At 46.6% G+C, this 24,525-nt stretch overlaps 11 protein-coding genes across 11 annotated transcripts; 9 read left to right on the top strand and 2 right to left on the bottom strand.

The window, feature by feature from the left end:
- The first annotated feature begins 1,651 nt into the window (after positions 1-1,651).
- M431DRAFT_534799 (hypothetical protein) lies at positions 1,652-2,936 on the top strand. The gene is made up of 3 exons (XM_024920931.1): positions 1,652-1,796; positions 1,871-2,134; positions 2,278-2,936. Exons 1-3 carry the CDS (start codon positions 1,765-1,767, stop codon positions 2,831-2,833), a joined length of 852 nt encoding a protein of 283 aa, XP_024769071.1. The 5' UTR covers positions 1,652-1,764; the 3' UTR covers positions 2,834-2,936.
- A 1,583-nt stretch (positions 2,937-4,519) lies between these two features.
- Positions 4,520-6,665, top strand: M431DRAFT_126146 (hypothetical protein; the record flags this gene model as incomplete). Its single annotated transcript, XM_024912267.1, has 2 exons — positions 4,520-6,285; positions 6,340-6,665. The coding sequence occupies exons 1-2, from the start codon at positions 4,656-4,658 to the stop codon at positions 6,663-6,665; spliced, it is 1,956 nt and encodes a 651-aa protein (XP_024769072.1). The 5' UTR covers positions 4,520-4,655.
- Positions 6,666-7,420: 755 nt separating this feature from the next.
- Positions 7,421-9,061, top strand: M431DRAFT_500179 (hypothetical protein; the record flags this gene model as incomplete). Its single annotated transcript, XM_024917896.1, has 5 exons — positions 7,421-7,598; positions 7,650-7,784; positions 7,848-8,131; positions 8,193-8,317; positions 8,371-9,061. 5 exons carry the CDS (start codon positions 7,421-7,423, stop codon positions 9,059-9,061), a joined length of 1,413 nt encoding a protein of 470 aa, XP_024769073.1.
- Positions 9,062-9,643: 582 nt separating this feature from the next.
- On the top strand, positions 9,644-11,413 carry M431DRAFT_9985 (hypothetical protein; the record flags this gene model as incomplete). Its single annotated transcript, XM_024925200.1, has 4 exons — positions 9,644-9,803; positions 9,856-10,006; positions 10,060-11,308; positions 11,378-11,413. 4 exons carry the CDS (start codon positions 9,644-9,646, stop codon positions 11,411-11,413), a joined length of 1,596 nt encoding a protein of 531 aa, XP_024769074.1.
- A 526-nt stretch (positions 11,414-11,939) lies between these two features.
- Positions 11,940-12,826, bottom strand: M431DRAFT_543009 (hypothetical protein; the record flags this gene model as incomplete). Its single annotated transcript, XM_024921139.1, has 2 exons — positions 11,940-12,325; positions 12,385-12,826. 2 exons carry the CDS (start codon positions 12,824-12,826, stop codon positions 11,940-11,942), a joined length of 828 nt encoding a protein of 275 aa, XP_024769075.1.
- Positions 12,827-13,505: 679 nt separating this feature from the next.
- On the top strand, positions 13,506-14,618 carry M431DRAFT_9987 (hypothetical protein; the record flags this gene model as incomplete). The annotated part of the gene is made up of 3 exons (XM_024925202.1): positions 13,506-14,243; positions 14,311-14,439; positions 14,505-14,618. The coding sequence occupies 3 exons, from the start codon at positions 13,506-13,508 to the stop codon at positions 14,616-14,618; spliced, it is 981 nt and encodes a 326-aa protein (XP_024769076.1).
- Positions 14,619-15,053: 435 nt separating this feature from the next.
- Positions 15,054-16,692, bottom strand: M431DRAFT_273597 (hypothetical protein). The gene has a single exon (XM_024913963.1). The coding sequence runs from the start codon at positions 16,614-16,616 to the stop codon at positions 15,195-15,197; it is 1,422 nt and encodes a 473-aa protein (XP_024769077.1). The 5' UTR covers positions 16,617-16,692; the 3' UTR covers positions 15,054-15,194.
- Positions 16,693-17,628: 936 nt separating this feature from the next.
- M431DRAFT_512858 (hypothetical protein) lies at positions 17,629-18,820 on the top strand. The gene has a single exon (XM_024919919.1). The coding sequence runs from the start codon at positions 17,721-17,723 to the stop codon at positions 18,579-18,581; it is 861 nt and encodes a 286-aa protein (XP_024769078.1). The 5' UTR covers positions 17,629-17,720; the 3' UTR covers positions 18,582-18,820.
- Positions 18,821-19,121: 301 nt separating this feature from the next.
- On the top strand, positions 19,122-19,565 carry M431DRAFT_97694 (hypothetical protein; the record flags this gene model as incomplete). Its single annotated transcript, XM_024924955.1, has 1 exon — positions 19,122-19,565. One exon carries the CDS (start codon positions 19,122-19,124, stop codon positions 19,563-19,565), a length of 444 nt encoding a protein of 147 aa, XP_024769079.1.
- A 347-nt stretch (positions 19,566-19,912) lies between these two features.
- Positions 19,913-21,022, top strand: M431DRAFT_543016 (hypothetical protein). The gene is made up of 2 exons (XM_024921140.1): positions 19,913-20,614; positions 20,682-21,022. The coding sequence occupies exons 1-2, from the start codon at positions 20,011-20,013 to the stop codon at positions 20,732-20,734; spliced, it is 657 nt and encodes a 218-aa protein (XP_024769080.1). The 5' UTR covers positions 19,913-20,010; the 3' UTR covers positions 20,735-21,022.
- On the top strand, positions 20,592-24,293 carry M431DRAFT_273607 (hypothetical protein). Its single transcript, XM_024913964.1, has 3 exons — positions 20,592-20,607; positions 20,660-22,648; positions 22,737-24,293. The coding sequence occupies exons 2-3, from the start codon at positions 20,798-20,800 to the stop codon at positions 23,865-23,867; spliced, it is 2,982 nt and encodes a 993-aa protein (XP_024769081.1). The 5' UTR covers positions 20,592-20,607; positions 20,660-20,797; the 3' UTR covers positions 23,868-24,293.
- The last annotated feature ends 232 nt before the right edge of the window (positions 24,294-24,525 follow it).

Consider the following 24,525-nt stretch of genomic DNA (forward strand, 5'->3'; position numbering starts at 1 on the left):
AAATATCATAAGACGCAACAACGCTAGCCTAGTGAATAGTGCTTAAATCAGATCTTTAAATCTTCAGTCTAACCGAGCCATTGAGGACGCTCCAAAGGTCCTGTCATGTCCCTGGCTAATACTCGTACCCTAGTGCTGTTGAATTAGGTGTTTACCTTGTTCATAACCTTACAAGTAACGCTATGTCAGAAGCATCTCCCGTTTACCAACCATTTGTAATTGTGTCAAAAGACGAATTCTGGTCTTGATCATTCGCAGAGTTTTAACTGGCAAATAATACGTTATCTCCATATCATAATACTACAGTCGCTACATACTTCCATATAGAGCATTGAACTAGAGATTGAAGAAAATAAACCCTGGTAACCATCGCTTGTGTCAATCAGGCCTGAGTCATGAGAAAGCTGCATCCTACGATGGGGACGACTATAGACTAAGATAAGAACCCGCTAGTTCAGTAATACAAGGAGTATCGGCCAAGCTGAATATCCGACCTTAATTGGCCGGATGGAAAAATGTGTCGACTGGGTATTTTGTGTTCCTATTAGTGGAAAAGTAATAGCCTATCCGTTCTTAAGTCCTAGGGAGGGAGACTAAGGAATGAGGAAAAAGGAGGGACACACATCTACTAATATTGGCTTAACTTGGGATTCTTTCTGCGATACAAACCATTAAATTCTCGTTTAAGAAGGCAGATTATAAAATAGAATAAATATGAGAGACACAATTCATGACTTCCTGTAACCAATGTTCTTCATTTCCGCATACGTTTCTTGAAAATTTATATGTTCAAGTCCCTTACAGCAAATAGTGGTTTGTGACTCGCATGTTACTACTATCTCCCCCCCCCCACCTAAATCTCACGATCACCACATCCAAACTCTGCTTGTTTTCTTCCCACATGCAAATCTTGGAGCATCACGTCCGAACTCTGCTGACGCCTGTGCCTGGCGCCCACTTAGCCCGCTTCACTTGCGCCCGCTTCACTTGCGCCCGCTTTGCACAACTCGAAGGCCTTTTGTTAAAAGGTCTATCTATAGCTCCAGTCATACCATTTAAGCGACACGGGCCGTAGATTATAGGCTATGGAGTTTACGATGTGTGGCTTATGCCCGCGATAAACGCCGTTTGGAAAGGCCGTTTGGAAAATACATGTAGTTGAGGGACTGAGATTTAACGATAGCGACGGGGAAAGAAGATGCGGTAGGACCGATAGGTAAGCACTATCAACAAAAAAAAAACAAGGGGAGAGAGAGCGAGCAGGAGGTCAGGAAACTTTTGGAACGTATGAGGCTGTAATCATACACACGCAAGAATTGAAATCGGAACATGTAAATGCTGCTGTGATCAATGTTCTGCGTAGTCGCGGCACCTGGATTTTTCTTTTTGGCCGTCCCTGGTTCCTTGATACCAGTTAGTCTCGAGACTTAAAATGAACCTTGTTACAACCTTGCCCGAGCTTACATGTGCACTTGTAGTTTCGGCTTCTGCCCGATATAAGGCTCAGTTATCCTGGCTAGTGTTCCGGCTCTAGGGAATGGTGGCTTTCGGCCGTCTCCATCAACAGCTGACATCATCTCTTCCTTTTGTCATCCGCTCACTATTTTCTAATCAAGGGGTAATTATTCATCTCGGTTTATGGGAATCAGCACGAAAATACTATAGTTGCATGTAGCAACGAATTCTCATTCCAAGGCTCATATAGAGGGGGGACTTTTGCTTTTTCGGAACCAAACTTCATCTCCCTATAGGTCAATCGCAATAATGGCAGCCTCGTTGCCCAACTGGATCAGAATGTCTGCAACTGCTCCCTCTACTTCCTCGAGCTGTACAATGATGGAACTGACATTGACCTCTTCGTATGATTCAGTCTTCTCTTGGTGCTCAGTCTGATCTCATTCCTCCCGCAGCTGCGTGAGTTCTGGCTACGGCGGAATGCTTGCGGCATCTCGCCCTATTATGTGCTCTTCCAGCTCATCGGCGCGACGGAACTATTCGCACTTGCATTCTACTATGTGGTCAACAGCGTCCAAACGTCTCCAGGTCCCGACTTCTTTACACATAACCCACCGCAGCTGGGAGACTATTTGAACTTGGCGCAGATGGCCCTGGTTTGGGTGCTATGGCTAATCGTGTAAGCTCTCTCTCTCCTCTCCATCGTCTTTCTTCTGTGTGTGTGTTTATATGTACATGTCTCTTGACCTTTCCGATTCCATGTGCGCTGTCATCCATTATATTGCCCACTGACCTTTGTGACTCTCTTTTCATGGGATCCAGATTCGCTGCCGTCCTGCTGCTTCCATCAGAAAGCCTTGACAGGGCTCCCGGTGCCCGCAATTCTACCGCACCTACCGTGCTGGCCATATATTTGGCATTTCTCCTCATCTCAATCATACCGGTGGTCGTGGACGCCGCTTGGCCCTCGCAAGATGCTTCCTCTCATGAGTGGGCGATGGCACTGTTCCACGGCATCCACACAATGTTGATCAATCCCATCGTCACTATCCTAATCTTGGTGTCCTTCTTCTCCCAGCGCGGCGAGATCCTGCAGCACCCTCCAGGCACGGCCTCTTCGTCGCTCAGTCTCATTGGTTTAGCTGTGCAAGCGGTCGTATTTGCGGTGCTGGCGTTGGCATGGGCATGGCGCTTTGTGTTCCCTGGGGGTGCATCTGTTGGTTATGGGATGACTTGGTATCAACTTGTTGGATTCGTCGCCGTGGATCATATCGCGTTTGCTTTGGTACAAGCAGCGCTGCTGGCTTTTGTCGTGCTGCATCGCGGGCAGGGTTTCACAGGCGGCGAGACGGAACCCTTGTTAGATAACCGGAACTGATGGAATCTAACTGGAAACATTATCCTTGTAAGATATATGCACTCTTCTACGCAAACACTCTTAAAACTAGGGCATTATATGCTTTATAGAAATATCTACCTAGTAAACAGTGTGCACGAGACTGATCAACTCGCACTAACCAGGTAGTACTGGGCTACAGGCGTACTAGATAATAGTCTGAGTTAATTTCAACCTAATATACATCTTCCTGAAAAGATGAGTACACGACCATCTAAGCTTACCTGGGTACTTTGGTTAAGAATTTCAACTCAATTGAAAGAAGAACCCTTGGCTTAATTGGAAAGGAGCGTTCCTTGTTGTATAAGCTGCCAGAAGTTGGCTGTCGTCAGGTCTGAAAACTCAAAGAGGAGAGTGATGAGGTCAAAGCGATGATTGAATAGTATTCTAGCTACGCTCTGCAACTACCCCTGGAATGTACCAGATTGTAGGTGTATCGGTTCCAATCCATTAAAGAGATCAAGAGAAAAGACTTTTGGGAATCTTTTAAATCTAATTTTTTCATGCAGATTTTAGAAAACCTCTCGATAAATAGATCGAAAAGATACTAACATGACTTCTCTGGAAAGAATTGAACTCTTTTACCCATTTTACTCGCTTCATCTATCCAGCGCAACCACTTGAAGACTGTAGATATTCTGTAAGACTTAAAACTGAGACTATCATCTGAGATAATACCTAGACATTTCAGAGCGCAAAACTCGAATGCCGGCGTTTGCTTGGTCACGAACCTGACTTGGAGCTTGGACTATTCTAATATTAACTTGGACTATATTAACATTCGTGCCATAGAAAATAGAATGAAGTTATCGGATTTTTTTTTTTTTGGCTATTAACTGTGTGGCTAGTCTGCCTTTGTCGTTGATAGCCATTCAATTGAAGACATCTCTTCATTAGGCTTACTTTGCTATTTGACGGAACCAAGTATTCATTAGTCTCGTCCTGCGGTCTGTACTGTCGAGAAGCTACTTCAAGCACTCCTTCTATTACGCACCCCTCATTAAATGGCCGAACTTCATCACTTCATCTTCCTCTTGTATTCCTGTGAATACCCCTCAGGCCATCTATTTATCGCCGATTCGGCGATAATACCAAGTCAAAACAAGAAAGGGCTGATGCTGACAGATTTCGCTGGGCATCTGCGGGGTTGACATGGATCAGATGTTGGGTTCGTAGGATCATGCTAAAAAAAGGTGCTTAGGTCGATGCTACATCATCTCCATGATATCATTTACCAATCTTCAATTCTCGGATTTAGTGTCTTCATCCTTGCTCAGCGCTAATAGACAATTTTAACCGTAGATATACGGCTCGCTGCCCTGTACTCTCAGCATCGATACAAGTCTGAGCAGGCGATTGTAGAACGGAACCATGCGTATGAAGCTACCAGCGACTGAATAGCATTTATTTGTCACTGAGAGAGATGCGACATTCGTCATACCTCTGACGCCTGGACGCCTGGACGCCTGATTCTCCCTTGCATACCTAGCATGCACTCAATTTGCAGCCGAATTGAGAGCCAATCAATTCGGCTATTCATCCGGTGAACGGCCCCCAGCTCGTTCAGACAGGCTGACCGCTGAGTTGGTATGCAGCATGCCCCCCGGACATAAGAGGAGTAGTATTCCGAGTCAATGTTACCTTTACTCCTCATTTCACTACTTTCTCCGCATCTCATGATCTCTGGGGCGAGATCCCGCTACCCATAAATAAAATTTTCAAAAAGAAAAAACAACAACACCAAAGATCAGGACCCAAAGTCAGAGAACAGCAGTGCCTTCTCTGGGACGCGGCTATCTTCATCATGCAACACGACATTTCAAAACTCATGACCGGTCAGTGGTCAACCCGGAAAAAGGAAAATGACGTAAAAGAAGCTACGAAGCTACCCCTCCTACTCTCACAGGCCATGGAAGGCCGCCCGATCACATCGCAAAGTCACTTTCTGGCACTGCCTCCAGAAATTCTGACTGAAATAATGGCCTTGATCGCCAACGACAAAGCTGCTCTATCTACTCTCGCTTTAGTAAACAGCGATTGTAGACAGCTAGCTCGCTCTTATCAATTTGTCGAGGTTTGCTTTGATTATGGACCGCGATCAAGAAGGCTTTTACAGCGGCTCGTGGACGAAGCACAAATTAGAGCAGATACTGTCAGCGGCACTCCAGCTCCTCTATTTATTGGCTCTTGTATTCGTCAAGTCACAGTTCAACCTGAGCCACGGCACGTTGCTGCTGCGCACAAGGATCTCTGGGCGGCCAGCTCGGGAGATCCTAGCTGTATTCTATCACAGCAACAAATGGATGAGCTGCGCAACAACGCAGCATATAAGTACCTCATCAAGTACCGCCGACCTATCCTCAAGGTGCTGGCTGAGGCAATGCCCCATCTTGATAGCCTCTCGTGGAATGATGAGATGTGCCTCGACATCGAGGCCATGAGAACATTGGCGCGTCTGCCCTTACAGAATCTCGAGTTTTCGAAAGCCTATGTCGGAGTACCATTTTCTCTAGAATCTCCGTTGGCCTCACACACCACAAAGTTGCAATCACTTTCTCTGGGCATCAGCTCGTGCAAAGAGGCCATGCATGCGGAAGGCAAGCCAAAGAAATCTAAGAAACTATCTTCACTCATATCACGCTTCCTTCAGCATAACTGTGAATCACTGGCGAGCCTCACAATAAAATCCTCCGGTAAAAAGGCTGAAAAATTCCGAGGCCATGAGACAATGACGTTTCCTCGTCTTCGTTATCTCGACCTTGCCTCTGGCACGAGTTATCCCGACCTGGCAGCTTGGTCGTCGTTCTTGTCTGCACCACTGAGACACCTGTCACTGCCCCTCAATGGTCTCAACACTTCCAAAGAATACATGTCCGATTGCCCAACGTTTCAAGACCTTGAAACGCTGGTTGTGCCGTCTCTCTCTATGGACGTGGAATTCGCAAAACCGATTGCGGATTTTGTATTGCGGCACTCTCATGTCAGCAAACTCTCCGTCCAAAAGAGCACACCATATCTTCTGGATCAACACATTCTTCCAACCTTGGCCAGTGAACAATGGTCAAACCTCACTTCCCTTTCAATATCATGGCGATATCCAGTAAATATCACATCTTCAGACACCCAGCAAGCCTATACCCACATTGCCGCAGAATCGCTAGCCGCCATCACTCGTATCAAAACGTTAGAACAGCTTTGTCTCAGCGCAGGGGAGGCTATTGGTGAGGCTGCTGGCTGGCGTCAGTTTTGGCTCCCCGACCATGATGACTTGCGGCTGCGACTCCAAGGCTTGGATAATCTCCAAAGGCTTGCCTTCTCAAAAGATACATATATGATTCCGGACGAAATACCATTTCGGGATATCGAAAGCTATTACGATGACCGGTGGGTGACACAGGCAGAGTTCGATGACGCTTTGTCACTCCCGCATTTTGGTCCAGCCAACCAAGGTCGTTTGAGACTTAGACAACGACATGATGCCCGCGCAGCTGATTCGGCTGATGTCGATGATGTCGACGACTACGGCTTTGAAAGAGAAGACTACGAAATCAATGTCCATGTGGATGTCGGTAATTTTGCTCCTAACGACATGGTCTGGGAGCGTGCTCATCTTTACCGTATGCTCAAGGAGGCAGAGCAATATGCAACGGTGTTGCCAAGTTTGAAATGGGTCTTTTGTGGCCAGCGGCCAATGACAGTCGAGGCAACAGAAGGATCGGAAGAGAAAATCTTCAAAGCTACGCCTCTGACTGACCAGAGAGATCCTCTTGGGGAAATCTTGGTACCAATCTTTGAAATGAAAGAAAGCAAGTGATTTTGACATAGCATGAAGCTAGTCTTTGTGTATTAGCGGTTGTTTTGAAACGAATTTATGATGTCTATCTCGTTGGGCAAGGTTTTGTTTGGGAAAGGAACTTATGGAAGATGAAGGGAAACGGAGCTATGGAGCTAAGCGGAAGTCTCTCAGAGCCTATGGTCTATCTAAGGGGTGTTTTATATGATGTTTACGCTCGCTTTATCTGGTTAGGTTTAGGTATCGATTTTGGGTCTCATCTTCTCTCAGAATGAACAACATATAAGTCTTGAACATGCCTCATCTCCACACTGAGCGGTGTTTCAATTGTTAAATCCGATTACCCGGCGGTTGATTACCCGTCAGCTAGTCAGACGTATATCAGCGCTTTGAACGCTTCAAATGGACACGGTAGTACAATTGAACAAGAAAAACATATTCAAAATTACTTCCATAGTATATACTTGTAGAAATACAAAGGAGCCAGATTGTGACGCTACTTTGTCGGCAATTTATGCTTATAACATTAAATGCTTTAAGCTGTCAAGTTTTATTTGAATATGTCAACAGTTGCTCCCAAAGCCCGGCCGAAACCCGGCCGGCATTAGTCATCCATTCTACAAATGCTCGAGCCGTGCGCCTTAATTTACAGTCACATACCAACTTATTCACTTTATACCATCACAACTCAGCGGCTGCATTTTACACACACACTCGTTCTTCTCACCAGCTGAGAATATTCTAATGTTGAATTTCGATAAACTTGCTACTGAAAAATGCGCACAACCCTCCGGAGGTCCTGCAACGCGTGCGCAAAGGCGAAGCTCGGCTGTGATCTCCGAATCCCCCAGTGCTCCCGGTGTATCAAGAGAAACTCCAAATGCGTATATGCAAATAAACCGCTGAACTCCCCTCTGGATGCATACGGATCATCTACAGAGGTGACTAGCTACAGTCCACCGGCTGTTGACATTGTTGCGGAGGTGATTTCTGTACTGCCCCAAGATGGGGAGACAATATCTCGATTTTCGGAAAATCCGGCTTGGATACGAAACCCAGCAACCGCCTCTTTCGATCCATTTGATTCATATCCGCCGACAAGACTTTCTAGGCTACATGTTCAACGCTTGATCCACCGATGTATGTAGCTCTCCCTCTTCCTATGCCAAAATTAATGTCTGACTGACCTATGAACCTTGACAGTTTTGTCTAGCATTGCGTTTCAGTACTATCCACTAGACCTTAATATGGACTCCAATCCATTCATTGTTTCTTGGTGGCCTCTTGCGCTTGCAGACCAAGCACTGTTTCATGTGTCATTACAGACCGCATCTCTTTACGAGGAGCTGCAGGCACAGAAGGGGTTCCCGATTTCAGACCTCCTCATGGTCGATTCGATTGCTTTGGTGAGACGAAGAATTGAAGATTCATCATTAGCATTCCAAGACGAGACGCTAGACTCTGTGGTAACGTTGGCTGCTATTGAGGTAATATACCCCCCTTCCTTCCGACGAGATACCTTTCCTCGCTGACGCACTGTACCGATAGCACGGAAAGGGCAATATCGAAGCCAGCAGAATGCATATTGATGGAGTCAAAAGAATGGTTGGCATCAGAGGCGGAATCGATGAGCTAAAGCAGAGAAGCCCGCTGACGGCGAGAATGGTTTCATGGTGAGTATTGTATGCATGAATGGCGGGAATGACTGCTGAATAACATTCTGCAGGGTATCTATGCTTGTCATGGAAGCGCCTCAATTCCCAATCAAAGACGACTCTGGCCATGGAGATGGTATCAGCGCAATACCGCAGTGGCAGCTCTCTTCGATAGACGTGGAGGCACGAGACGCGAATTTGGATAAGCTAAATCTCACACCAGCCATGAGCAACATCTTGTCTCGACTCAGGAACATCTTTCATCATTCATGGCATTCAAGCTTGACCAATACGCAGCTGCATGATCTAACCTGTTTTGTTATGCACAAATTGCTGCTGCTGCCTCCATTCCTGGATGCAAATGCAGACCCAGTGCAATCGGCCGCCTCTGAGTGTCTCCGATACGCGACCGCACTTTATATGCTAATCTTACATGGCACCACATATTATTCCCACGTTGGCTTAGCCAATGCCATCATTCTTCAGCTCAAGGGCCATCTGACGGCCCTGCTGAGAAATGATCATATCAGCGATCCACTAGGGATCTGGGCTATTTCCGTCGGCATGGTAGCCACTGTTGGCACCAGGAACCACGAATGGTTCACGGATCAAGCGAGCGTGGCTGCAGCAGCTCTCGGCTTGAAGACATGGGAGGATGTTCTCACGGATCTGCAGAGCATCCTCTGGGTAAGGGTGCCACAAGAGGAACTTTTCCGCCAGGAGTGGGAGGAAGCGTTTAAGATGGCCGCAAAAGGAGGTTAGCAAGTTGCGGGTTTCACGGAAGTCATCCAATCAAACTATGGGCTCTTTCGATTCTCATCATGACACCCAATCGAAGCTCGGGACACAACAAGGATCATGCCAAAATCTTGTCATGCTCGACTCCACAGGGACATCCCATGAATTCGGAGTCTAGAACTAATTAGGACTAGACTCCGAATGTCTAATTCACGGCGGTAGTTCCGGAGCAATTGGCTTCATTATTGGCTATCCCACAGTTGTCTGTGTCTCACCCATCCTCCCTCGGGGTTTAGTACACAAACGGCTACCACTCGCTGAGAAATGTCGAGATGTGGTGATAATACGAGTACGAAGGGCAATCGACACATTTCGCGGATACGGATCGTGCCGTTTGCTCAGATTGCGGTCAACATCTGGCCACTTTCTCTGGCCTGAAACTCACTGCCATTGGCTAATTCGCCCACAATGATTACGTGAAGACGAAGATGTCGGCCACTGGCAAACAGTTAAAAAACACCCGTCGCCTAGAAAGCTGTTCGCTGTTCAGACGCTTTTGTGACTCTTTAGTAACATAGCCTGTGGTTGACGAGCTCTAACGACACCATGGCTACCATCGTCGAAGGCAGTCTGCCGCTCTCTGTTGAGACTACAGCCAATGTGACTCAACATGGCGCCTCAAAATTGGCTGGCGGCTTTTTGTCAAGTTACTCAGGCTGGCAGATTGCCATCACAGCCTTTCTATCTCTCATCGTCTATGACCAGTGTATGTTGTGTCAAAAGTTTGATGTGGTAATGGCTCGCTGATACAAGTACAGTGTTGTACCTTTGGCAAAAGGGATCCATAGCTGGACCTGCCTTCAAGATCCCAATCATGGGACCGTTTCTGCAAGCCATCCACCCCAAGTTTGAAGCGTATCTTGCTCAATGGGCCAGTGGCCCCCTCAGCTGCGTATCTGTGTTTCACAAGTAAGTTTCCCGCCCTTGCGTGATGTTTAGGATGTGGGCTAAGTTCTGCATAGGTTTGTTGTTTTAGCTTCGGATCGCGACCTGGCACACAAAGTCTTCAAGTCTCCTACATTCGTTAGACCATGCCTCGTTCCGATGGCGATCAACATTATGCGCCCAACCGCATGGGTGTTCCTCAATGGAAAGGCCCATGCCGAGTTCCGCAGAGGCTTGACTGGGCTGTTCACAAACAGGGCTCTCAGCACCTATCTGCCTGTCCAAGAAAAGGTCTATTCCGATTACTTCGACAGATTTGTCGAGCATAGCAAGGCCAATGGAAGAAAGCCCACGAAGTTCATGGGCTGGTTCAGGGAGATCAACTGCGCGTTGTCGTGCCGTACTTTCTTTGGAGACTACATCTCCCAGGAGGCAGTCAAGAGAATCGCAGACGACTTCTACCTCGTCACCGATGCGCTCGAGCTTGTCAACATCCCACTCTCCATCCATATCCCAGGCACCAAGTGCTGGAGAGGGAAGCGCACAGCGGATGCCGTACTCGCCGAGTTCACAAGATGTGCAGCTGCGTGCAAGGCCAACATGGCCTCTGGGGCTCAAGCCACGTGTATCGTCGACCAGTGGGTTCAGCACATGTACGAGTCGAAGAAATACAACGAAGATATTGCTGCGGGTAAAGAGGGAATCGAGAAGCCTACAAATCTTATCCGCGAGTTCACCGATGAAGAAATCGCCCAGACCCTCTTCACGTTCCTCTTTGCCTCTCAAGACGCATCCAGCAGTGCCACCACATGGCTTTTCCAGGTTCTGGCTCAGAGACCCGATGTTTTGGACCGCCTGCGAGCTGAGAATCTGGCAGCACGAGGCGGCGATAAGAACAAACCATTCGAGCTTGAGATGTTCGAGTCGCTGACTTATACCAACGCTGTGATAAAGGAGCTTCTTCGCTATCGTCCGCCGGTCATATTTGTGCCTTATCTTGCTACGAAGGCTTTCCCGGTTACTCCCGACTATACCGTGCCAAAGAATGCTATGATTATCCCCTCTTGTTACCCGGCTCTCCACGACCCGGTAGCGTACCCGAATCCCGACACTTTTGACCCCGAGCGGTGGATCACAGGCGATGCTGAGACTAAGACCAAGAACTGGCTGGTTTTCGGTGCTGGTGCGCATGACTGTCTTGCGCGACGATATGTGCCGCTTACCATGGCGGCCATGATTGGCAAGGCTGCATTGGAGCTTGATTGGGTGCACCACGCGACACCTCGATCAGAAGAGATTCGAGTGTTTGCCACTCTGTTTCCCATGGTATGTTGAATGCTTGTAGTGTCTCTATGTGACAAATTTAGTGAATGTCTGAGCTAATCGTATTTCTAGGATGAATGCCCCCTCGTCTTTACGAAGCGAGAATAATTTTATGACCTCAAAAGTTTTTTTTATCGTTATTAATACACTCATATAGCGTTCGAGTGCTGAATGCTGCTTTCATCGGGGAATATTATTGCACGGGGGTTATCATTCCTGTACTTGCGACGTACTACAGGGGCATGGATTTCTCACCAACCTGGCTAAAGGCCAGACGACTTGGGGAAATAAGAGTCCGACATGATACTAGAAAATAATGCATCACCAATATTCGTGTAGACCATATTAGGCTAGAAAATGCTAGTATATTATGAGCTCGGTCTTCTGAGGGTTTCAACCTTCCGAGTTGTTTGTTACAAAGGAACTCTATAATGTGAATTATGTCTGTGGCGAATGATACAAATATGAATGGTAACTGTAGAAAGAAATGAAGAATCGCATATTGTTACAAGTAAAATGAAAGTAGATCGCAGCGATCGTGTTTACTCGGTCTTGAGATGCTCTTGCGCCAACTTTTTCGACCACGGTTTTTGACTCAGAATTATCATGTCCTACCAAATCGCTTTTGTTAGTCTCAAATGAGGCTGAGTAGTCGATATTGCAACGAGATACTCACGATAACACCTTGAGGTAGCAGCCATAAAGCGAATCGGCCAATACTGGCGCCGCCTCCAACCCATTGCTTGCCAGTGGCTCCCTTTTCAACCCGGTTTAAGACGTCCTGGGCAAATACCTCTGGCTTCACTCCATAGGGATTCTCTTCTGGATTGTCCTCAATAATGTCCTTGACGCAATTGTAGTAAGAGTTTTCCGGAAAAGTCAGTGTTTGTAGATTGACAAAAAACTTTGTTGCAATGCCACCCGTAACGAGTGTGATGACGCGAACTCCAAGAGGGGCCATTTCAAGGCGCCAAGTCTCGCTTGCTTGATTGAGAGCTGCCTTGGTAGCGTTATAGATGCCTAGTTGTATAAATTAGCCTGACTGGTTGTAGTGAGATGCACATATTGTGAGCACCTACTTGAGAATGCAAAGGGGAAAACACTTCCAACAGAGGAATTGTTGACCACACAACCCCGAGCTGCGACCAACATCGGGCCAAATGCTTGCATCATGGCAAGAACGCCAAAGAAGTTGAGGTCGAATAACTTCTTGGCTTCCTCGATTGAAGTGTCTAGACCCGGCATGTTTAAGCCAAGACCAGCGTTGTTGATCAAAACATCGAGCCTGTCCGTGTGCTTTCGAACTTCCTCCGCAGCTGATGCGATAGATTCCAGGTTTGTCACGTCGAGAGCAATCATAGTGACGTTAGCTGCTTCGCGTAGACTTTCTGGTACTTTGGAGGGTGTGCGAGCTGTGACAAAGACGTGGTAGCCTTTGTTTCGGAAGGCCTCTGCGAAAGCCGGGCCAACTCCACCGGCGGAGCAGCCTGTGACGAGACAGGTTTTTCTTGTAATAGCCATTGTGTAATGATAGTAGTAGATGTGTCTTAGAATCTGAGAAGCAAGTCGATAGACCACAGTTGGAGATGCATTTCAGCTTCAAACATCAACGCATACAAGCCTTTATATACAATTTGCTCGAGACCCCCCCGGCATATGATACTATCAACTACGGACTTTCACTCTCATTAACACGCAATCCTACTCCGTAGTATCAAACGTGCCGAATGCTAGTGCCGGCCCCGCCGCCCGACTCTTTGCTCCGGAGCAGTCAGCTTCAGAGATGGCTCCAAACGCCAGACATGATTGGCTGTAATCTCCGGAGGCGACACGTCATTGGCTCACAACTCCGGAGATGTTTTAGGGATGTCTAGCAGTCGCTCAAAATGGCGATAACTCAACCTATCCTTCTTTCTTATTTTGCTTCCTTTACAGTTACCTGATTTGCCAGATACACCGTAACTCCGGGATGCCCATCAGTCGAGCGAAATCCTGCGACCATTGCCGCGTGGCCAAGACACGCTGTTCTTTGGCTACTCCGTGCTCGCGATGCGCCAAGCGAGGCCTGGAATGTCACTATGCGTCTTCTCGCAGTCGGAGTTCTAATCCTCAACGGTGGAAAAAGGAATTTAGACCGATATTACCAGTTACGACTGATTTGGGAACGGCTGAAAACATTACCGACGATGGCGACCCCCACATGGACTACCTAACTTCTATGATCAAGGCTTCTGATGCTGCTCTACCAGCTACACTATCGACAGCGGCGGAGATTTCATTTCCTAGCTTTGCCACCGTATCAGAGGACAATACCTTTGCTGAGATTGCCAAATTGGTGGATACAAGTGCCGAAACGCCGGATCTAACCATCTGCCATAGCGACACACCGTCACTGTTTGACATATCCGGCACAGCGAGTTTATCACATGCAGCAACTCCCGAGTCCAAGAGCCTAGGATCTTCTGACAATGGGTCCATGTATCCTTATTATGTGGATCCTCTGTCGACTTACAATCCCTTCAACTTTCCTTACCCTTTCGTGACTGGGCTCGGCAGTGCATCTTCCCCTGTTCTAGCTTCCATAGACTTTAGCAGCCCAGAACTGCTGACCGAAGCTGCCAATGTTTTACGCAAACCCTACCTTTCAACACGGGAGAGGTCGTTTCAGCAGGGTTACTTGACAGGGAAAATGTTATTGAGCCAGATGATCGACTACACGCACCGAATGGCCGAGGGCAAAACCTTGCCGCCGTTCATACATCCGCCCTGCTTTCTTAGCCAAGACAATGAATGTCCTCCAGATACACCTCATACCTGCCTACCTAAGATTCTGGCAATATGCAGAACCATGACTCAAATGTTTTATTCGCGCACTCCGGAAACAAACGCCTTCATATGGGACCAGATATACTCTCACCTACGTCAGATGTATGCCGAAGTAAGTTCTCTGTTTAACTCAGCTCTCACGAAAAGTCAGCAAGGCCAGCTTGCTTATGCTGTTATAGTTTAGAAGTTATGATAAACAGAGTTTATTACATGCTATACAAGCAGCTATCATATACGGCTTGCTGCGATCACAGTGCACCGAGTCAGTCGGGAGTGAAGATTCTGGGTGGTTGGTCTTGGCTGTGGAGGTATGTTACTGTATCCGATGTGACATTCTAAATGGTCGTCATCGCCACTAACTTGGACCGCATAGGCAATGGCCCGAAGGCTATTCAGCATGTCTTCGTGGGCTATAGACATAGAATACATACAATCCTCACGAAGTGGCTGGGTTTTTGCGGAAAGCATGAGAAGGTATGTTCTTTAATCGTAGACCGCCTAAGATGAAGAATTGTTGCCAACTTCCTTAGAACCGGATTGTTGTTGTACCTGGTCGACCTATTACTTCACAACAATGCCGAAAGCCCTTCGAAAGGGAAATGCCCAGAGTTTATTAACTTTCCCTTGCCTTGCACACGAGATCTATGGCAGCCTATATCGGATAGAGAATGGAAAAAGCGGTACAATGAAGAGATAAGCTCCAAGATTGAGAAGGGAAGAGGAAGTTTAACAATGGGCAACTTATTTTTACTTCGACGGTCTTTATCGCGTGGCGACGACATAAAAGGGACTGGAAAAGATGAGCTTGCAAAAGAGTTGTCTGAATGGGTTGAGAGAGTGGACGATTTATCGATGCTTTTGTGGATGGCGCTCACGGTGGAGGGCGAAGGTCAGGCTCAGATGATTCAAGGAAATTTGGTCATGGCATAATGGATTACTTGTATACTTGCATTGCTCATTTATAGATTATAGGAAATAGGCTAGAACTATAATTATACATTTTTCATGGTGATCATACGCCTTAAATATACGCTTTAGGCAAGAAATGCGAGTGTATATTTGCCTAGACTGGCAAAGAATTGTCAAATATGGGTAGTCCGTTCTTTATCCACCATTCCAGCTCTGTACTGTGTCGTGATTCATTGACAGCGGGCCAATTACTATATTTCTGCAAGACAAAAGGAGGCGGTAAGCGATGCTGTTTGATCCATGGGAGCTCAAACTCATCATTTGCATGCAGTGCCTCCGCCCTGAGCTTAGTAAACTGCTCCATGAAAGTCAAGCGAGTTGCCATTATCCTCGTCGCAGTATGAGGTGTGCAAATATGCGCAAAACTCAACTGATGTATACTCCATGGCGGATACTCCTCCTCTTTAGCCGGGAACTTCTGGTAAGGCTTGTAAAATTCCTTGTTATAATATTCGATGCTTTTTCTCCGTTGCACATATTCTTCTTTCATTTGGCGTAATTTCTCTTTAATAAACGGGATATGGAAGCCATTATCACGCTTATGCTGTTTGAGATCCCATGCGTCTTCTCTAATAGCAGGATGCCAGTCCTCCACGGCTCCAAATACACCCAACTCCAGTGTGGTCCATAATGCATCAACTTCCTCGACCGGTAGTATGCACAGTTGCTCTCCTTTATGATAAGCTTGCTGGATGTTTGGAACAGGGCGAAGCAGGGCTGGATCAACAACTGATTGGCGTAGAGCTTGTTCGGATTCTTCGGCATCCCACTCAACAAGTATAAGTTCTTTTAGCTTTGGGCAGAGCTTGTGGCCAAGAAACATACGGCTGTAGTGGGTATGGTTGGTCAATGCTAATCGTTGGAGTCGATCGACATCTCGAGGCCTAAAATGGTGAAAAGTATGTGGAATTCTTTCAATTTCCGTTTCTTGCGGTCCATACGTGTACGGATCAGCAATCTCGCAGTCAAAGTCGTCATCCAATAGCAGTATATCTCGGCCAAAGTTAAACCACACCTGTGGATCTTGGGCAGTAGAAGGAAACGCAAGCTCGTAGCCGTAGCTGATAAGCAAGGAACGCGACTCGGAGCAAGTGTGTAGAAGTGGTGGAATAGCGGCTTGGCAGGAGATAATAGTCTTTCGGTACATGGGAAAAGCCAATCTGGGATAATGCATGAGCGTATCGAAAGGCATCATGGACTCAAATTCCCAGGAGAACCCCGCCTTCTTGTTGTTGGTGAATCCATAGGCCTCGAGCTTGGTTTGCTTGAAGAATTTACGCCTGTGATGACGAAGAGTGGCCGATGCCTGACGAAGAAGCTCGTAGAATGAAGCATAATCGACATCCGGGCGCACATTACGCTCGGCGATTGTGATGTGTGGTAACCTCGCTTTGAAGTCTTCAAAGCTTTCGACTTGTTGATGGACAAAAACGACCCTAGGCGGTGTGGCCAGATTGTATATCGCCGACCGAATTTCTGCTGGCAACAGAGGGAAGAGATGAAATGTAGTAGACATTGGTGATGCTTGTTTAGATGAGGGTTACTGTCGTCCGATACGCAAAAAGTCGTATCGCTTCTTCTATGGGTGGTTGTGATTTTGGAGATTACTTCGTGGTGCACATCTGATGAGTTGTATCTATAAATCGCCGAATAAATGACCAATGACCTTTTGCAAATGCCATTCGATTACTCTACGTTATCATCTCGCTGCGCCTTAACCCCGCAAAGGTGCTGATTGGTGAGATTGCATTTCGAACTGATCTCATACGGAGTAGTGCTTTCATTCCAAATAATTTGTGATGGTCCATTGTTCTGGTATGCTATAAATAAAGCAACTATACCCAAGCCTTCAATCCTTCTCTGTCAGAGTCTTTATGGTTAGGTAGTCGGCGACTTAACTGCAATTGTATTGGGTAGATTCTAGTTTAAGCGATAGATTATTTAAGTCGGTTGGCAAAGTATACGATAGTCAGTGACCCTCCTGTTTTCTTGGGCAAGATCTTAGTCTATGGCTTGATACCATATATAGGCAACAAGATTAAGCTATTAAATACCAATTACTTTAACTTGTCAAGCTTGTTTCGCATCTAATTTAACGGCCTCGTTCTTTAGTGTATTTTTGCTTGGTACGCTTATATTTCGGAAGCGTCTTTTCATGGATTATCCCCTCCAAGATCGGGTTTTGTACACTCTTTCGGCAAGGCACGTGTAGTTGCGTCCAAGTTAGCCCAATTCTCGCACAGATGCTCAACTTTGCCGAGGCATTGAAGCAAATTGTATCTCAAATGAGAATGACTAAAGAAATGTATTCACCATTTGAGAAGCTCTGGCGCCATTGTCCGAATAAGAATGCGATTGATATAAGCACAGTGCCGGCTGTTCACGGCATTATGGCAGTGAAGTTTATTCCCATGTGCCGGTGATCTTTCTCCGCACCGACTCCGGACTCCTCACAGATGAGGTGTAAATTACGCCTTTGGGTCGGGTGAGCGGAGGGAGCATTGCTTTATATACATCTCATCAATTGCAGAGAAAATAATATTCATCCATTTTCATCAAGTGCATGTGTTTCACCGGTTAGCCTCACAGCATACTCTTACATACTCCCAGTACCATAAAGATGGCATCCACCGAAGCCGAGACTTCGTCTGTGAAAGTCACAAAGTCTGACGACGGCATCACCATCATCGCCATCAACAGACATCACCGCAGAAATGCCGTTGACGGCCCTACTGCGCGAAAGCTGCACGAAGCCTTTCTAGCCTTCGAAGACGACGCCAGCCAGAAAGTCTGCGTCTTCCACGGCGACCATGGCTACTTTTGCGCGGGCTTCGATCTACACGAAGTAGCAAAGTGGAACGGCCCCGGAGACAATGAGTACCTTGGCCCGATTGTCGATGCCTCCCACACCGTGACGGGCGGCCGACAGATCGGCCCTATCGGCCCCTCAAGGCTCCAGATCAAGAAGCCCGTCATCTGTGCTGTTGCGGGGTACGCCGTTGCTGGAGGCATGGAGCTTTCTCTTATTGGCGACATCCGCGTTGTTGAAGAGGATGCCGTTTTTGGCATCTTTTGTCGGCGCTTCGGCGTGCCACTCGTCGATGGCGGAACGGTCCGGCTTCAGGCCATTGTTGGCCTCGGTCGGGCCTTAGATCTGATTCTCACCGGTAGACCTGTTGGAGCACAGGAGGCTCTTCAGATGGGTCTCGCAAATCGTGTTGTCCCCAAGGGCCAGTCTCTTGAAGAGGCTACAAAGATCGCGAAGCAGCTACTAGGATTCCCTCAGCTCTGCATGAACGTGGATCGATCAAACTGCTACTATTCGGCTTACAACGCGACGTCTTTTGAAGATGCACTGAGAAATGAGTTTGTAAATGGAGCTCCAGTAATCACGAAGGAGAGTGTCAAGGGAGCTGCCCAGTTTAGCGCTGGGGCTGGACGGCATGGTGTTTTCAAGAACGCAGACAACTCAAATCTTTAACTACCAACTTTTTAGTTTACGTACAATATTATCTAGCGCCCAAGGATCTGAATACCTCCTCCTGCATCACATCGCACAAGCTTCATCCTTGTTTTGTCAATATCCCAATGACAGCTGACGCATGTGCTCTATATCATCTGTCAAGACTGTATACAAAGACAGTACATGTACTATTAGCAACTCCTGTATTCCAACCCTTTACATCATTCGAGGAACCGGTTCGAAATACGATTCAGTGCAAGGCGTCATTCTCTGTTGTCCTTGACTCTTGAGAAAGATAGCCAAACTTATCACGTATATTTTGGTATATCCTCTAGCCAAATCTGGTGATAGTCTACCTCGTATGTACACGCAGGCGCGCCCTGTGAACGAGACTAGCGCTTAGCTCATTTTCGTATAAAACTGAATGGCTTCATTCTTTCAAATCCATGTTCGAGCATTGTCTATTTACAACAAATACAAAGAGGTCACAGTGACATATCACGAAAATACGCCTTACAAGTTCATTCTTAATTGAACCACCAATCGACTATTATCACCATGTCTGTACTCGCAAGCGATCCAGGGGAGAAGTCACTTGCCAAACTCTTGGCAACTCTCACCACCACCCTGGACGACACCATTTTCGTCTTTGCAACACTTGCCAACGCATCGGATCTCCCGCGTCTGGAAGAAACACAGCTCTTGTTCAAAGAGAAAGAGGGAATCACAGTCATAGTCAGCAGAGAATATGCGACAGCGCATAAGATTGACTTTTTCTTTCCCTGCAAGATGATTACGCTCAACGTAACGTCAAGTTTGGAGGCTGTCGGCTTCATGGCGGTGATCGCGACAAAATTGGCAGAAAATAATATGGGGGTGAATCCAGTTAGCGGATTCTATCACGATCATCTGTTTATACCACTAGGAAGGGAGCAAGAAGCTGTTGAAGTTCTCAATCGTCTGGCGGAGGACTACAAGCAAAAGGCGTTGACAGGGAACTAATTATCATGCTCTAGTTACAGATGCATTTATTCTACAACTCAAAATATAATATCTCTCTATCTGTTAAGCGGATATCTTTGCAAAACGGATTAGTTTTTAATCTAAATGCAGATATCGGAGATTCTTTTTGTCTTTGTATATGAGCATGTCCTTCAACTTGACAGAACTAAGTCAATTCATTCTTTAAAGTAGCAAGAGTATCGTGTACCGTAGCCGGGTTGCCGCTCTTCAGCTGCAGTGTAACATCTAATCCCCTGCATAAAGTGAAGACCCAACTTGAGCCTCCAATCCGCGTTGCGCGGGGTCAGTTTCCCTGACTCGGTGCAAATCCTACATCGATGCGGCTCGCGGTTGGCTCCAGAGCAACTTTTCCCCTCCAACAACCGCAGTCCCGTTTGTTGTATTCCAGTTCGTTGAATCAAGGTCGATCATCTCGTGAATTGCCATGTCGGAAAGGCCCCCAAGCGTATTTCGGCGCTTGCGCAGAAAGTTCAAGACCGAAAAGGATCCCGTGAATGGTTCCAAGCTTTCCACAGCCTCTACGCCTACGGTCCAGAATAGAGACGCGTCTCCCTCTTGCACATCAGTACATCCCACTGCTTTACAGCAAACTGATTCAGTCGACATCGACAATGGCCCCAAGCTTCCTCAAGCAAAGGAGCCCAATTTGGAAACTCTTCCTTCTAATGCAGCAGAGCGACTTTGGGATGAAGCTTATGATGCCATTAAGCATGAAGACGCCAAACTTGCCGAGGGGTATGAGAGAATTCTTTCTCAATATCTACAGGGTCACGGCTCCACCACAGATTCAGATACGTCACCTCCAAACGCCATTATTGCAGAGAGTCCAGATGCGCGACGGCAGCAAATGAATGAGCTTATCCGCCTGGGCCTTGATAAAACGGCACGAGAGGCCAAAGTGAAAGATGGCCTTGGGACAGCGATGGGAATTGTCCTTTCTTTAAAGGACATGGTTAGTACGGCCATATCAGCCGTTCCACAAGCCTCGATTGCCTGGTCTGGTGTATGCGTTGCTTTGGGAGTAAGTGGTCTTGAGTTCGAATCATATCCTAAGTGTTCTAACAAATACTTAGGTGCTCGAAAGCGCCGTCAAAGAGACTGCCTCAAATCGCGATGGGATCGAATACGTCATTACTCGCATCAGATAGTATGGAAATGTTTCCAGTGTGCTAATTAATGAAAGCACTCTTGACGGCGCGGCCTTGTCCAGAATGAAGAGTGAGCTTGAGAAACGGCTGGTCGAGCTCTACAAAGCTCTGCTCCTGTATCAAATGAAGAGTGTTTGCTCGTACCACAGAAACCGTGGCTACGGATTCTTGCGGGATTTAATAAAGCTTGATAACTGGGCAGTCAGTGTCCAAAATATACAGAAAGCTGAAGACAGCTTACGCCAGGATGCTGAGGTATACGGCAGCCAACAGTCCCGATCACGCCTCGAACTCATTGCGAACCATGCCAAAACCCAAGAATCGGAGATCAAAAGCATTGCAAAGGCTCTAGAGGAGCAACTCCGTCGTCAAATCTCCGTAGAGGATCAAACCTGTTTGAGGGAATTGTGGTCGCACGATCCTTATACGGAAAAGAAACGCATTGAGGATACAAAGGGGGGTTTCTTACAATACTCTTTGAACTGGATACTTGAGAACGACCATTTTTGTCAGTGGTTTGAAGATCCCAGCCGTCCACTCCTCTGGATCCGTGGAGATCCAGGAAAAGGCAAAACGATGCTTTTATGTGGCATCGTCGATAACCTGCAGAAATTGGCGCCCTCTAGTCTTGTCTCACTTTTCTTCTGCCAGGCCACAGATGAACGGATCAATAACTCAATTTCAGTATTACGGGGGTTGATCTTCTCGCCAGTTGATCAACAGCGGCACCTTTTAAAGCATTTACGGGAGCACTATGCCCGTCAAGGAAAATCTCTTTTCGAGCCGCCGAGTGCGTGGTATGCTTTGCCTGATATCCTACAATCACTTTTATCAGAGTTAAACAATAGTCAGAAGCCGACTTGTCTTCTTGTCGATGCACTTGATGAGTGCGTGAACGAAGACATGTCACGACTTCTCGATTTTATTGTTAAGATGTCTAATGAATTCCCCTATGTCAAATGGGTCGTCTCGAGTCGCAATTGGCCACAAATCATAGATAAACTTGAGAGTTTAGGGCCGCAAGCGCAGCTTAGCCTAGAGCTGAACGTTAACTCTGTAGCCAGTGCCGTCCAGATATACATCAAGCAAAAGGTCTCACAGTTAAGCGAAAGCAAAGGATATAAGAAGGACAGAGAAGAAGCAGTTCGAAAATATCTCCAGGAGAACGCTGACGGCACATTCCTCTGGGTAGCCCTGGTTTGTCAAAATTTGCAGAGGGTCTCGGCATGGAACGCCCTGAGTAAATTGAAGGCGTACCCTCCGGGACTCGATTCGTTTTATCAGCAGATGATCAATGGTTTAGCCAAGTCTAGTGAAGCTGAGATCTGCAAACGCATACTTGCTGTTATCACTGTTGCTCGCCAACCTCTTACACTCCAAGAGTTGATAGCACTTGCTGAAACCCCAGGAGAGCTAGACGAAAAGATACCAGCCATTTGTGACCTCATAGCGCAATGTGGTTCATTTCTCACCATTCGAGATGAAGTCGTCTATTTTGTGCACCAGTCAGCAAAAGACTTCTTAGTCGGCACGAACACGGAGCAAACGCTTTTCCTAGAGATTGCGAAGGTCAATGATTATATAGTATCACGATCTTTAGATCTAATGTCTGAGCTTTTAAAGCGGGATATGTATAATCTGAGCGATCTAGGAATACATATTGATGATGCTCAAGCCCTTGATCCGAATCCTCTGACCGCCATTGGGTACTCTTGTGTTTTCTGGATTGATCATTTTGTGGAATCAATTACGAGCAAGAAAAAAACAACAGAAACAGAAGATATCTGGCAAACACTTGTTGATGACACCAAAGCGTTTATTGAGCGGAAGTATCTATTCTGGCTTGAGGCTCTCAGCTTACTCAGACGAATACCGGAGGGTATAATGGTAATAAGAAAGTTGCAGGAAGTCTATGTTAGTCTTGCCAAAACTAGAGATTCTCCAGTCTTTCTTTAGTTTGCGGAGTGTCAAGAACTCGATAGCTAACTTATAGAAATCACAGAAGAAGGAAATGATATATGATTCGACTGGCCTTATTCGAGATGCCTATCGATTCATATTGGCAGCCAAACAGACCATTGAGAGTTTCCCCCTTCAAATTCATCCATCGGCCCTTCTTATATGTCCAATCACAAGCCAGATACGACAACAATCGTTGGAAGACCCGGCAACATTCTTTGAAATGAAGCATGGCATGCAGATTGGGTGGGATTCATGTGTCCAAACTATAGATACAGGCTTAACACCGGGACTTTTAGCTAAATCGCCAGATGGCAAGCTCTTGGCATCAATGTCCCTTTCAGGTACTACAATTTGGGATATAGCCACTGGGTCTCGCCTAAAGACTCTCAAGAACCCCGATCAAGAGCTTGCAACTTTTTATCGCAATGATCCATATCTGCTTTTCTCACCAAATGGACAGCATCTGGCCGCGGTTGACGAAAAATGGGCTGGGATTATTATCTGGGATATCGCATCCAGTGAACCCATACAAAGGCTACAAGGTTATATGCACTTGGGCTGTAATCTATCTTTTTCACCAGATGGGAAGCACCTCGCCTCTGGGTCAGACGAAGACACCATCATTATCTGGGACCTAGCTTCGGGTAGGCGTATGCGAACTCTCGAGAATACTGAAAGAGTCGTCTTAGTATCGTTTTCCCCCAGCGGCAAATTGTTGGTCTCATGTTCAATTGGGGGATCAATCAAAATATGGGATGACACGGGTAAATGCATACAGGAAAAAACTCTAGATGAAGCATGGAAAACGACTCACAACACTCCCAATCACTGCTTGAATTTGCGGTTCTCGCCGGATTTATCTCTCCTGGTGTTCCGCGATCTAAACGACAATATCAAAATCTTGGACTTAAGCTCCTTTCAATATATCAAGGTTATAAAATGGGACAGGCCTATGAATGGAGAACCTTGCATTACCTTTCTTCCAAATAGGCAACTGGCAGTGGCTACTGCGAATGATGGAGTACACTGTAATTGCATAAACATCTGGGATATTGATGCAAATAAAGTTTTAAGGACTTTAAGACGTCATATTTACCAAATTGGCTCAGTTGAGGTCTCGCCCGACGGGAGTCAACTGATCTCCTCATCAGAATTGGATTGGACTATCTGAATATGGGACATAGACCCAGAAGCGGATGATTCCGATATGTGGGAGGGGCATGAGGAGTATCACTTGCCGATGGCTTTTTCGACAGATGGAAGTAAATTCGCATCAGGTTCCCATGAAAATTCCATCACAATCTTGGATACAGCTACGACCGGTCGTGTCCAGACCTTGATCGGTCACCAGGGAGCGATTGACTGCATAGCAATTTCATCAGATGGCAAGCTCCTTGCTTCCGGATCATCAGACAATAGTGTCAATATCTGGAATATAGCAGAGAATGTTTGCATACAGACATTGGAAGGCCATACCGGCCAGATCACGTCAGTAAAGTTCTCACCAGACTCCCAACGTTTAGCATCAGCATCATACGTAAAGCTCTCACAAGAAGCAACCGATCACACAATCAGGATTTGGGATCTCGCCACGTCGTCTTACCTTACTTTAATCGACTGCGGTGTTGTAACACCAATATCTATCAACTTCTCTAAAGATGGTAAAATCCTCGTCTCGGGTTCTGACTACGGCACTGTAAAAGTCTGGGAAACGATCTCAGGAAAATGCATACAAACTTGGCAGCACCCTATGCCTAGCGATTTCCAATCTTTAAGTACGGCTATTTCACCGGATGGAAAAACAATAGCCTCGAACTCAGCTCATTGTC

The sequence above is a fragment of the Trichoderma harzianum genome (genome assembly GCF_003025095.1).
Source record: "Trichoderma harzianum CBS 226.95 unplaced genomic scaffold M431scaffold_18, whole genome shotgun sequence".
Classification (NCBI taxonomy): domain Eukaryota; kingdom Fungi; phylum Ascomycota; class Sordariomycetes; order Hypocreales; family Hypocreaceae; genus Trichoderma; species Trichoderma harzianum.